This window comes from Amblyomma mixtum, chromosome 10, assembly GCF_055824585.1.
Source record: "Amblyomma mixtum isolate Tamu chromosome 10, ASM5582458v1, whole genome shotgun sequence".
Classification (NCBI taxonomy): domain Eukaryota; kingdom Metazoa; phylum Arthropoda; class Arachnida; order Ixodida; family Ixodidae; genus Amblyomma; species Amblyomma mixtum.
In genome coordinates, this window is record NC_143021.1 from 168501134 (window position 1) to 168513790 (window position 12657).

Below are 12657 nucleotides of genomic sequence, written 5' to 3' on the forward strand. Positions count from 1 at the left end.
AGTCTCGATCTTTCGTGACCGTAGATTCCGCAAAATGTGCAGGATGCCAGCGACAGCCACGTGCCTTCCATTCTGAACCGGATGGAGACCACGGAGATGCCGCCCACATACAACCGCACCAACAAGTTCACACGTGGGTTCCAAAACATCGTGGATGCCTACGGTGTCTCGAGCTACCGCGAAATGAACCCCGGTGAGTTTTAGCATATTTCGAGGGGGTTTTCCCGCGCATGCATACGCATCTTCAGAGAATCAGTTCGGGGCAAGAGAGTTTCGACAAATATTGATGGGCTGGTGCCAAACGCTTTTTTGCTGAAGCAGCTGGTCATTAGACTCGGTGTTTGCTCACGCATGGTTCATTCATCAGGCACATGAAGTGAGGGTGGGGAACCGCGAGTGAGGAACACGCGATATTGTACCTGCTGCAGTAAAATGGCGAGTTGGTACATACTTGAAGAACAAACACAGCGCAGCAACAGGGGAGCTCGTGAAGCGCTCGTGTCGTCCAAGTGTCTTTCTCTGTCCGTGTTTTTTTGCGCTTGTACGTGTCTGCTATGAACCAACTAGCCCAAAGGTCTGTGTGCAAGACGGGACAAGCGGTGACTAGCCACTGAAGGTTTAATTGCGAAGGAACAGTGGCTATAGTCAGCGCCTCTCCCATTCTCTCCCCGTTGTTGAAGTGTGGCACCTCCTCGACAGGGACGAGCACAAGGGGAGTGAGCTTACCGTCTGAGCGCATTCGTGTTTGGAGTGCGCCTGTGTTTTTATCGAGTGGGTGTGTCTTCGCTGGCTGCTGAGGGTCGGGTTCAATATTGTATTCTGATTGTACTGATAATCTATCGATTCGCTCCTGCTTGGGCGTCGAGAATGTTGAAATAGGCGAATAAATGAAATTTAATCGAGGTTCGTTCTAGCCCGGGCCGCGCAGTGGTAACTGATGAAGCAAAGCCACGCTCATTCATAATGAGGCCGCGGCAGAAGACACCGCGGTAAGCCCAGGATGGCCTGGCCCGGGCGCCGCATGCGTCCTCACGCGTTGGTGTTTCAGAATAGTGAATGCAGATGCTCTTTTACCAGCCCTGAAAGACTGGCCGCTGCGGCCTCAGCGGGTTGATTTTACACAAGGGTGGACATTACTTGCGTTAAGCAAGAAACAGCGCGCACAAACGGGGACGAAAGGAAGAATGCACAGGAAGAAGCGCTTAGCTATGCTGCTGAATTACTTGCGTCATAGAATGCAGTAACAAGAGCATCGAATACCTAGTCAACTTTTCACGCTAGCAGTGGTGAGCAGCGCGAAAGACATGGGGCAAGGGAGACACAGCCCTGTCTTTCGCGCTGCTCACCACCGCCGCCACCCTTGCGCGCTTGGAGCTCGTGTCGCAGAAAGTCCGCCGTCGTTGACCGTGAGCGAGAAGTGGACGACGATTGATTGATTGAAAACGCCTGTATTTGCTTAGTATTCTTAGAATGTGGGCTGACGGTCAGGATCATCGCTGAGCAGAATAGCCTCCCACTGCTCCTCCCAGGGGTTGGGAATTGGCATGCCCACAGAGGTTAGCTACCTCTCCACAGTGTGGGCACTGCGGAGAGTATAGTGTAGGATACCACTGGTGTAACTTGGCTGGCATTGGGTATGTGTTGGTTTGTTGTCTCCTAACTTATTGAGGGATTTATGTGGTGTTGGGTACTCCTTTCTGGCTGCTCTGTATGGCGCGAGATTGTCAGCATACACTGCTAAACCTATCAGGTCGCGGCACCCTTCGTGGTCATCAGGGGGAGACGACCGGTATAGAAGAGCTCGGGCATGCCTGTGGGCGGCTTCGTTTAATCCTGGTAGTTCCAGGTGACCGGGTAACCAGATGACTGAGTCTTGGCTGGGTGGATGCTTAGTCAGCAATGACAACCCTCACCTGTGAATTGATTGAAGTTGCGCTCACTGATTCCCAGAATGCCTGTCGCAACTTCAATAAAGCAATCTCGGAGGCCACTTCACCTTGCGGCGCCACTTGTCCACCGAAATGTGAGCAGGAAGAGCAAGCTGGGTCGCACAATGACCACCGGTGGCACCACCTGCCGTCGATTAACCGCGGCACAACTGCGCCAACCCTTATAAAAATGGTCTATAGACAGTCTAGAGACTTCTTGTTGACTCTGCTGACTTCCTATACATATTGCTTTTTGTCTATTCATAGTCTATAGTCTATCTATAGACAAAAGTCTACTAAAAGTATATAGCCATAAATTTATAGATTGTCTATAGACTGTCTATGGCATTTGTATTGCTTATAGACTTTTGTCTATAGAAAGTTTAAAGACTTTATAGACTTTCTATCCAAATCGAAGGCGAGTCATGTTTATCAAATTTCAAAACCGCCGAAAGAACGATTCTGAAACTCTTCAAGCAAGCTTTCCCACGTTGCATACTAATGAAATGCGTGGTTTGAGTACAATCATTCACACTTGACGTCTTCCATGACATGGACGTTGTTGACGTGATTTCCGTGAAGATACCAGGCACAACGAGGGCAGCCTATCAATATGTACTACGGGAAAGCCAACTTAACGAGCGATCAAAAGCGTTGTTTACGTTCGACATATCCCATCACGATGCTGAAAGACCCATCCGGTCGCCTCGCGAGGTGGGCCCTATTAGAGTCGTGGTAGCAGCCTCCCACCGCTGCCACCAGTTGTTGCGGATCGTAGTAGCATGGTCGTGCCGGAGAGGGGATGAGGACGGTCGGAGGTTTAAAGAAGAAGAACTTTATACAAGTGAATTTACCAAATATCTAGGGGAATCCCCCAAGGTGGAGTAGATTTTTAATAAGGGAGTAATTACTCCCTTATTACAAATCTACTCCACCTTGGGGGATTCCCCTAGATATTTGGTCAACACTGTTCCCACTTCGAGTTACTGATCAATTCGCTCTCGCCCTACCATAAGCTTGCCGTCCCGGTTAGCTCAATTGGTAGAGCGACTGCATCGGTGTAGAGGTGGTCCCGGGTTCGAACCCCGGACCAGGGCGAATTTTTCTTTAACTACGAAGTTTCTGTGAAAGCTGTATAGCTTTCCTTTGTGGCCGTATGGCTGCGCTCGGGTGTACGTCAATGAGTAATTACTCCCTTATTAAGTGAATTTACAGTATATACAAAACAGCAACTGAGAATGTCTCATAAGAGAGTCTCAAAACAAGGAGCTTGATGACAAGAAGCTACATGACGATGAGCTCAGATGGTCAGGAGCTACTCGGCTGTCCAAGGCGCCGAGTTTTATAGCGTTTCCTTTCCCTGGGCTCCCTAGATGGGGGCCGGGCCTGCCGAGGAAAGAGTGTCCTGAAAGTTCACTGTGGCATTCATCACGCACTCTCTGAATAGGGAACACGTCCCCGTCACGTGTTGGGAGAGAGAAAAGGATTCCATCTGCGTCGCGCAGATTCTGGAAGGTTCTCGAACAGCGCTCCCGCGCTTTTCATGTGGTCGCACGTGCAGGGTCGCAGGTGTGGTTGCACGCGCAAGTCCGCGCGGTGTAGGGGAAATGGTCGCTGACCACTTCTTCCTGGAAGACGGACGCTGCTGTCAAACTTGATGACTGGACCCGGCTGACACCCGGGCCCCTTGGAATGTCTAGTACTGCCGAACGTGGCAGCTAACTTCTTTCTGTATTGTAGAGCTGGCTGGCTAGATGTGGGGTGGATGACTGACGCCGCTTCCGTGGCTAATTCAGGCGTTGACCCCGCGTGCCTTTCGTGACTCATCTGCATTCCGCTGCAACCGGGCCGATTTTTTCTCACGACGAAGGCGAAACGTAACAGACTGCCCCGCCGGGAGAAGGAAATCCCGATGGACAGGGGACTGCATCCGCTGTCCGGAGGGATGTCGCTCGAGGCTGCTTTTAAGAGGAGTCGGTCGTCTCTCGGCGCTTCTTGAGTCCAGCGCACCCCGAAGGCTTCATTTGCACGTTCAGATTCACAAAGGGCACTGCAAAGTGACCTCGAAGTGACTCGTTCTCCGCTAGCGTTAGAACTACGCCGAAAACCCAACCGCTCAGTCAGCAACCACGACACAATCCACACTAAGCAATGCCAGGCTCTTTCCCTCTTATTCAGTCATTTAATCCCTGGGAGTAGTCCAGCAGCACCCAGTGTCCACAAATCTGCACATTACACTGCAAAACCCGTCTCACTTTGAAACAAAAAAGCAAAAACAATATGTTCAGAATCCTACGTCAGGAAAAAAACACCAGTGAACAGCAACTTTGATGCTTATTCTTGCGTTAGGGACCTCGGCTTAAGCTATCGGCATTACCTTTGAGACTCCCCTTTTTGTAACGCAGTTCGATTCGTAATGATGACAACATTTACGAACGCGCTTGCTTCCCCTTCATTCTGCATGGCATCATACTGCCGTCACCTTGCATAACCCTGCAAAGATTCGCTCAACATCGCAGCCAAAGTCACATTAATTTCCCTAATGCAATAAAACAAAGCGACTCCAGGCGCCTATGCTAGTGACGCACAATGGCCCGTCTGGCTAGCACTTCCGCGTGTCAGCGGACGCTACCACAAGTGGATGGTGCAAAACCCATTGCATCCAAGAAATGCTATATCGCTGCTGCGAAAACTAACAAAGAGCATTTAAAAGCTATACATGCTCGAAACCTTTTTTCTTCTGCAGCAAAAAAAAAAAAGAAAAAGCAAACAGCATCGACTCATTCTCAGAATATGCTGCTAACGACCCACTTCGCGACTCGAAGGGGTTGCCCATTCTTCAGCCACGCCCTGCGCGGTCGCAGACCGACAGTGGCTTTAGCTGCCGACAACCGACAAAAATCGAGGGGCCTAACTGCGCGTTGACACCTGAGAGCTCCACACGCCATGCAACAACGATTAGTTCCGCACCCCGGCCGCGCGTCTCCAACGTCTGAGCAGCACTTGAACAGTTGAATACGAGGGGGTGACGGTCGTGCATGAAAGAAATGCCTGCGTGTACTCTCTCGATTCCGGAAACTCCCTCGTTTCTTTTTTTGACTGGAGCGCGTTCTGCTGCGTTCCCTCGTGAGGTAGCAATGCGTGCTTCTCCCTGGCCCGCTGCAAGTTTTACTCGTTCTGCAACAACTTCTACAGTGTCTCCACAATCGGGCAGGTGGCTTTCGTTTTGTCTGAACCCGCCTAGGCAGCTTGGCCTTCGTACGGTGCCTGTCGCATCTAGAGTGTCGCGGTGGCAGTCTCCGACGATTACGTTGTTGACCGGCCTTAACCCCTACAATGTTTTGGGCCCGTCCTTCGTCCTTTTTCTGTGGTCTACCCCTTGGCTTGACTCTCCTTGAGCGCGGCCGCTTTCCAGCAACTACCCTGACTGTTTTCTCCTGCGCGCCTCCCTTTCCTGCGGTGACCTCACCCTTCGCCACTGCTCTTCGACGCAGCACCGAGCCGCATTTCTCTCTTGAATTCCAACTATCGGTTCGTGCTTTCGGTGAGGCACTGCGCATCGCAGTATCCAACTGTTCTGGCGGCACTTTACTTTCGTCTGAACATAACTTGCTCTCCTCAGGCTTACAGCTTGACCCTACGACACTAACTTCCTGGCCCGCAACTTGATCCGAACCACACTCGATGGCTAACGTTGCGATCTGCCCTTGGGTTTCAGCGGTGCACTCAGGTGATTCGCAGTCGCTCTCCTTACAGCAAAGCGCTGTGTCCAATACTTGGCTACTACTGTTCGCCGGCCACATCGAACAAATGTCTCCTTTGATTCCCTCACTGCTCCGGCCTGTGAGTCCACTACTCTCTTCCTGAGAGAAAACGTCAGCCTCACATTTCAAAATACCCTCTGCCTCAGGGCTACAGACGGCCGCCTTGCCTTTGTTAGCGTTGTCAGTGCTCGCTAACAAAGCAGATCGCCCGGCTTTGTTGTCGTTGGGATTCATGCAACTCACAGTTTGCTCTAGGTTCCCATTAAACCCGGCCTTCACTAAATTCCCGTGATGACCTTCCTCACGTGACCTAAGGACTACATCTCCCTGGTCACTGAGACCTTCGGCGTCTTTCTCCAGGGTACTAACCCCTTGACCGCAGAAATGCGCTTCCTTACCAGAAAGTGCATGCGCCTCTGGGCTCACAGCCACCGCATTGCACCTTTCCTTGTTCCTAGCACTGGTGCGCAAACTATCCCTTGAGCCCTTGTGGCTTGCGGATTTGCACCTTTCGCTAGTTTTTTTACCGAGATCATCGGTCCTCGCTGCTGAAGTGGCCTGCCTTTCCTGGACCAAACCTGTCCTATGCCGCCACTTCTGAGCAGCAGCCGTGTCATCCGGCGACTGAGCTGTGCTCCCAACTCGGTCCCTGACACTCTCGCAAGGTAGCTGGCCATTGCCAATTTGGCTCGTGAAGTCGACCTCTGCGGATAGTCTAAAATGCCGGAAAAGCGCACCTTTAGCTATCGCATAGTTGTGGGCATCCTCGTCCGACAACCGCGCTAATACGTTTCTGGGTTCACATGGGAGGACTCCCATCAACACAACCGGCCAATCACCCTGGTCTAGCTGCTCCTCCATACCAATTTTCTCAAAATTTTCTAGAAAAGTCCTGAAATTTTCCCCTTTTCTAAACATACTTAACCGAGATCGCGTTCTTATACTTCTGATCGCGTTAAGTTTGTGCATGATTTCCCGCTGTCGCTGCTGTTCCTCTTTCTCTAGTTTTTCTCTGCTGCGTGCCTTTTCCCTCTCAAGTTCTGCCTCCTTTTTCTTTGCCATTTCCCTTTCCTCAATGGTCTCAAGGCATTCCGCGAGCTCGTCATCTTCAGCCTCCAACGCAAGAATAGCCTTCAGTAGTTCTGGTTTTCCGAGTTTGTCTGAGACATCCAGACACAACTCCTTTGCAAGCTCGAGTAATTTCGGTTTGCGCAACGATTTCAAATCCATGGCTGCTCCGCGTGCTGCTTTCTCCACTGCCCGCTATTGTCTTGCTGCAACTAACCCAGCAGCAACGACAACCCAATTACCAGCTCTGTTTCTGACACTTAACAAAAGCCGGGCAAAACTTAGTAGAGGAAAGTCCCGCACTCACCAAACCTCGCAGCCAAGAATCCAGCGCAGTCGTTCCGCTGCAGGCAACCAGTCATCACAAAGGGCTGTTGCACTGCTCCCGGCTCGCCGATCTGCTGCTCAGCATACCGCACCGCACCTCTCCGCTGGCGTCCGTTGTCTCGATTCCACCGCTGGCAACCAGTTATTAAGGGCGGGTAGGAGCATCCTTGGGGGCTCGTACAGGATGACGAAGTTACGGGAAAGACGGGAAGAAGGACTTTATACAAGTGAATTTACCTTATATACAAAACAGCAACTGAGAGAATATCTCAGTAAGAGAGTCTCAAAACAAGGAGCTTGATGACAAGAAACTACATGACGATGAGCTCAGATGGTCAGGAGCTACTCGGCCGTCCAAGGCGCCGAGTTTTATAGCGTTTCCTTTCCCTGGGCTCCCTAGATGGGGGCCGGTCCTGCCGAGGAAAGAGTGTCCTGAAAGTTCACTGTGGCACCCATCACACACTCTCTGAATAGGGAACACGTCCCCGTCACGTGTTGGGAGAGAGAGAAGGATGCCATCTGCGTCGCGCAGATTCTGGAAGGTTCTCGAACAGCGTTTCCGCGCTTTTCATGTGGTCGCACGTGCAGGGTCGCAGGTGTGGTTGCACGCGCAAGTCCGCGAGGTGTAGGGGAAACGGTCGCTGACCACTTCTTCCTGGAAGACGGACGCTGCTGTCAAGCTTGATGACTGGATCCGGCTGAAGGCCGTTGTACGATCGCTTTTGAGCGGATCCGCCAGGCAGGCGGACTGGCGGACCGAACGACCAGACAATAGGCATTCGCCCCGTTCGGCGGGCGGGAGGAAAGTTGGTGAACTTCAACTTTGGGGCGGACGAGCGAACCGCCTGGCGACCGAATTGCAGCGATTGGCTGCTTTTTACGTGACGTAGGCATCCGCTCCTGCCGGGGCAAGGTGGCCGTCCGTCGACTGAACTGGGGAGCGAGGCATAGGTCGTGGCTGTAGTGGTGGAAGGTATGCCGCGAGGCATACTATATTGGCCACATGTTGATATTACGAGTGTTCAGAGCGACTGCGAACTTCTCCGCGTGCAGCAGCGGCGAGCAGCGACAGTTTCCCGAGTTGAAATCGACGCTGATGTAGTTGACAGAGCGCCTCTTCAAACCGACGCAAGACCTACGCATTGGGGGTGTCACGAAGTGTTTATATGGAGTTGTTTGTGGTTGCTGCAAGCGTTCCTTATTCCTGCGAGGATCATCACGCACAGCGGCGAGCAACAGCTACTCACGATGAACATCTGTGCGTGCATGAGCTGCGTAGCACAGTGACTAGTGTCCGCGTAGTGAAAGTGATTGCGATCGAAGCGAGTGCTTTTACGTCAAGGGAGTGAAATGTGCGCCTTCGAGAGCTCACTACGCACGCCGTGCTTTCCGAATGCTGAAATGAACGTGGCGTTGTGCAGCTAGTCGCATTCGTTGCGATGGTTCCAGTGATCGCGACCGAAGCGTGCACATGACGTTGTTGCTGGCTACGCATTCGTTACAATTTTGTTCGCGATTCGTGTTGGCACTATGCTTGAGAATTGCCGTGTGTGCGACGTGACGCGACGCGAGCTTGGCTGCACGGCCGTAGGACTGTTTTGCGGCGACAACAGCGATGTCGCCATCCTTCTGCGCTTTGGTGCTCCTTTCAGTACGTTTTGTGATGATGGGTGCTCGGTTTACGACTCGCCGGAGAAACTGTGTGACCTGTGTGAAAACATCGGTGCAGTGCAAATGTATCTTCGGGAGCTTCATTTCTTTTTATTTCCTGCCGGCTGTGCGCACATTTGCCTACAATAAACATATCGGCGTGATGAATGGGTGACTGAACACTTCCTCTAGCCATTTTGGTTTAGGTTGTAACAACATGGTATTACGCGATTGCAAACAAGAATCATTGCCGCTTTTGAATCACGACTGATTGACAGTGTACAAATCTCTAATATGTGCCAACTCATAAGTCTGTTTTTCATGAGCATTTCAATTGATGTAGCGCAGAAAAAAAAAAGTGTGGCAGCAGCTTATGCAATCAAAACTGTCCACAGAGCAAGTTGAGCATAACGAGTCTTGATGGGAAAGATGAAAAAAATATTGAGAAAACTTTTGCCATTGCTTTTTTTCTCTTTTTGCTTATCAGTGTTAAGTCAATATTGACAAATGCTTGGCAGTATTCAGTTTAAGTGGGATGTTGGTTTCCACTGCAATCAGAAAAATACAGTGGTCTTGAAGCACCTCATAGGCAATGGCAGTGTCTGTTGTGGATTTTTCTCATGGTCCTTTTCGATCCGGAGATCAGTGGTACGAAACTGGATGTGTTCGCAATGCTATTGTTGCAGAGCTGCTCGCGAAATCGGCTTTATTGGTGTTCAGCGATTGTTCAGCGGCGCTTCCTGGGTCAGCCGCAGCAGTTTGTTTAACAAGACATTCTCGAAGCTTTGAGAAGATCTCGTCGATGCACTTGCATATGTCTGTCTGCTACCACCTTCATTTGCCTGTGACTGCTTGCTACAGACATGACTACTTGCAGACTGCAAAATAAGCCCTCTGGAGCTGGTAAAGCTACGCTATGAACAAAGACGATGGTAACAACATCACTGCACAGGGTAGCAATTCTTGCTCTGTCGTCGTCCCTTAGCGCAGTTTCGACATGCCAACGTGCCACCGGTGCACCCCACAGTACGCTATAATCAAGTTCTGTGAAATTTACAGAAAGCAACAACGGGAAAAGAAGCAGGTTGTATAGGCATATCTAGTGCATGCTGTACAGATAGCTTCCTGCCTTATTATAGCCTGGCCCCTCTGTTTTTAACCCGTCATCACCCAGCACCTATAGCCCTATTTGTGTTATTGGCATGTGCTACAAATCACCAAACACATTTCATACCCTTGACCCTGCTAGATTGCTTTGGCTCATTAAGTTTTTTCATCCAAATCGGCCAGCTTTTAGAAAACATTTCTGCAATAGCCAACTTTTTCTTGTTCTTCACGACATGCACCTTGACTGCAACATCCCCCTATGATGCTTTTGTTCTTTGCTTTGAAAAAGCATGCGATTCCCTTATTTATGTAAGGCTGGTTTTCTCGTGCTTTAACTTGCATCCAATAGCTCTAAACTGGATCCAAGCTTATACAGCCAGCCTTCGGCAGATTTCCCTTGCCAATTCTTATGCATCCTGCCTTTTCCTGCAATCTCGGACGTCCGCCAAGGCACTCCTTTGGGCCTCAGCTTTTTATTATTTGCATTATTACCGTCTCTTCAGTGTTGTGTCACATGCCTTCACTAAAAGCCATATGGGGTCTGCCATATTGCAATCAATACCAGCATTTCAGTTCTCCAAAACAACAATTAGCATGCCCTGCGTTGGCCTGTTTGCTAATGTTACTAAGAATGCACTAATATTGTTTTTTTTATTGTCAGCATAACATTTTGCCAACTTATAAGACCTTCCGATAAAGATATATTCACTGTATACTGGTTCAAATACCTAATAATCCTCATACACCCACCCACAACCCATAATATTTACACTCGACGTGTCCTTAGTATCACCGTCTTCCAAGTTGCTTGCGTTCAAATCCCCTGTGTGGCATCAGCTTGTGTATTCGAATGGCACATGCCACAAAATCTAACTTAACTAGAATCCTGGAATGAGTTCAGACCTGAGGCACTTGTTTTATTCTCTCAGACTATTTTTGAAGCTCCAGTGTAACAGCACTAAAAGTGAATCTTCAAATTTCTGCATGTCATGCAGAAACTGCAGATTTTTTTAAACTGTTTATTGTCACATAACCAACTAATCTGTTCTGAGTCATGGTTCCTTCTGCACTAGTCGCACAAGCAGTGTTGTGCCTCAGTTAGCGTATGCCACTGCATTTCAAGATTCATTTTTGTTTTTGCCACAAAAGGTCGGAATGGCCTTCCAACTCACAGGGCTTACTAACCTCTTGTCCTTTGAGCTATTCACTGCAGAAATCCATGCAGTAAATGATGATGTTCATCCACTGAATTAGGTAAATCCCCCAAGGTGAAGATTTGTGATAAGGGAGTAATTACTCATTAGCAACCACTCAAGTGAAGCCATAAGGCTACAAAGAAAACCTACAAAGTTTTCCTTTGTAGCGGTATGGCTGTGCTTGGATGCTAATGGTTAATTACTTCTTATTAGTATAAATTAGTACTGTTCAGGTATAATAAATGTTAAAATAAGTTATTGTAATAAAGTGCTTAGCCACTTGCTCAGCTCAGGAAACCAGTACAAAGCTATCTTATGTGTAAGAACTATCCTCACAATCTGTTTCAAGTAATATTGGGGCAGATTTACACAACAGTTCTGTCGGACGGTATACAGTTGCATTTAGGCTAACTTGCACACTGCACAAGCTAGGTCTAGCCAGCTAAACTCGTGCACTGAAAAGCTAAGCATGCATTACTGTGCCTATCTGTGTCAGTCTTTCCTTGGCGCTTCTCTCTTATCGTATCTTCAGCCAAGCAAGATATCGACTTCATAACATGGCTCAGTGAGAATGCTGCAAATGCATACATATGCATGTGACTTTTATATATTCAGGATAGTGTTTACAGGACTGCTGGTTCATCTTAACCCTTATAAAAATTTCTGTAGACAGTCCATAGACTGTCTATAGACTTTAGTCTATGAAGTCTATAGACTGTCTATAGAAAAATCCTTTAGACTGGTCTATAGACAGTCTATAGATTTATGGCCATACACTTTTAGTAGACTTTTGTCTATAGACAGTCTATAGACAAATGTCTACTGAAAGTCTATATGTCTATAGGAAGTCTATAGACACAGGTCTATAGAAGTCTATAGACGATCTATAGACTTATGGTCATACATTTCCTATAGAGCTGTCTATAGACCGTCTATAGACACTTGTCTATAGGAGGACTATAGACGACCTATAGACTTATGATCATCGACTTCCTGTAGATTACTGTCTATAGACAGTCTACAGAGAAAAGTCTACTGGTCCAGTAGACATATGTCTATAGACATTCCATAGGTGTGTGGCCTGGCAGCGCTATAGACCTTTGTCTATAGACAGTCTATAGACCTCTGTCTACTAAACTACTAGTAGACCATTATCTATAGGCTGGCTATAGATTGTCTACAATCATTGAAAAAGGTCACCAGACAGAGTTCACACATGAAACAATCAATATACTTACAAATTTAGTTTATTTCCAAGCTATCCAGGCTGGGAATATGCAATACATGCACCATAAGAATGCACCACAGTAACATAAAAGTTGAAAGTAACAGTGCGGCTAGTTTCCTCAGAAGCATTCTTGTGGCCTGTTGTCTGCAGTAAATCATCCGGGCATGTTCACCTGTACAGCACGAAGGAAAAAAATAATATAAGAGGAACTAAAAAAAAAATTCCCATTCCATCTCTACACATGTGCTTTACAATGGAAGGCATATCCTGGCTATGCCATTCTAGAAAGGCAATCTTGATCTTTTGGTTTGGTTTTATGGGGTTAAAAGACCCAAGGCGACACAGGCTACGAGACGCTAAAGTGAAAGGCTGGGGAATAATTTCGGTCA

At 48.5% G+C, this 12657-nt stretch overlaps 1 protein-coding gene across 6 annotated transcripts in view; it reads left to right on the plus strand.

Annotated features, from left to right (window-relative positions):
* LOC149327683 (V-type proton ATPase 116 kDa subunit a 1-like) overlaps positions 1-12657 on the plus strand; it is a 633463-nt gene that overhangs the window by 400181 nt on the left and 220625 nt on the right. For all 6 annotated transcript variants that reach the window (XM_089562560.1, XM_089562563.1, XM_089562561.1 and 3 more), the window contains one exon: positions 43-193. In XM_089562560.1, coding sequence (XP_089418686.1) covers positions 43-193 — 151 coding nt within the window. The remainder of the gene's footprint in view (positions 1-42; positions 194-12657) is intronic.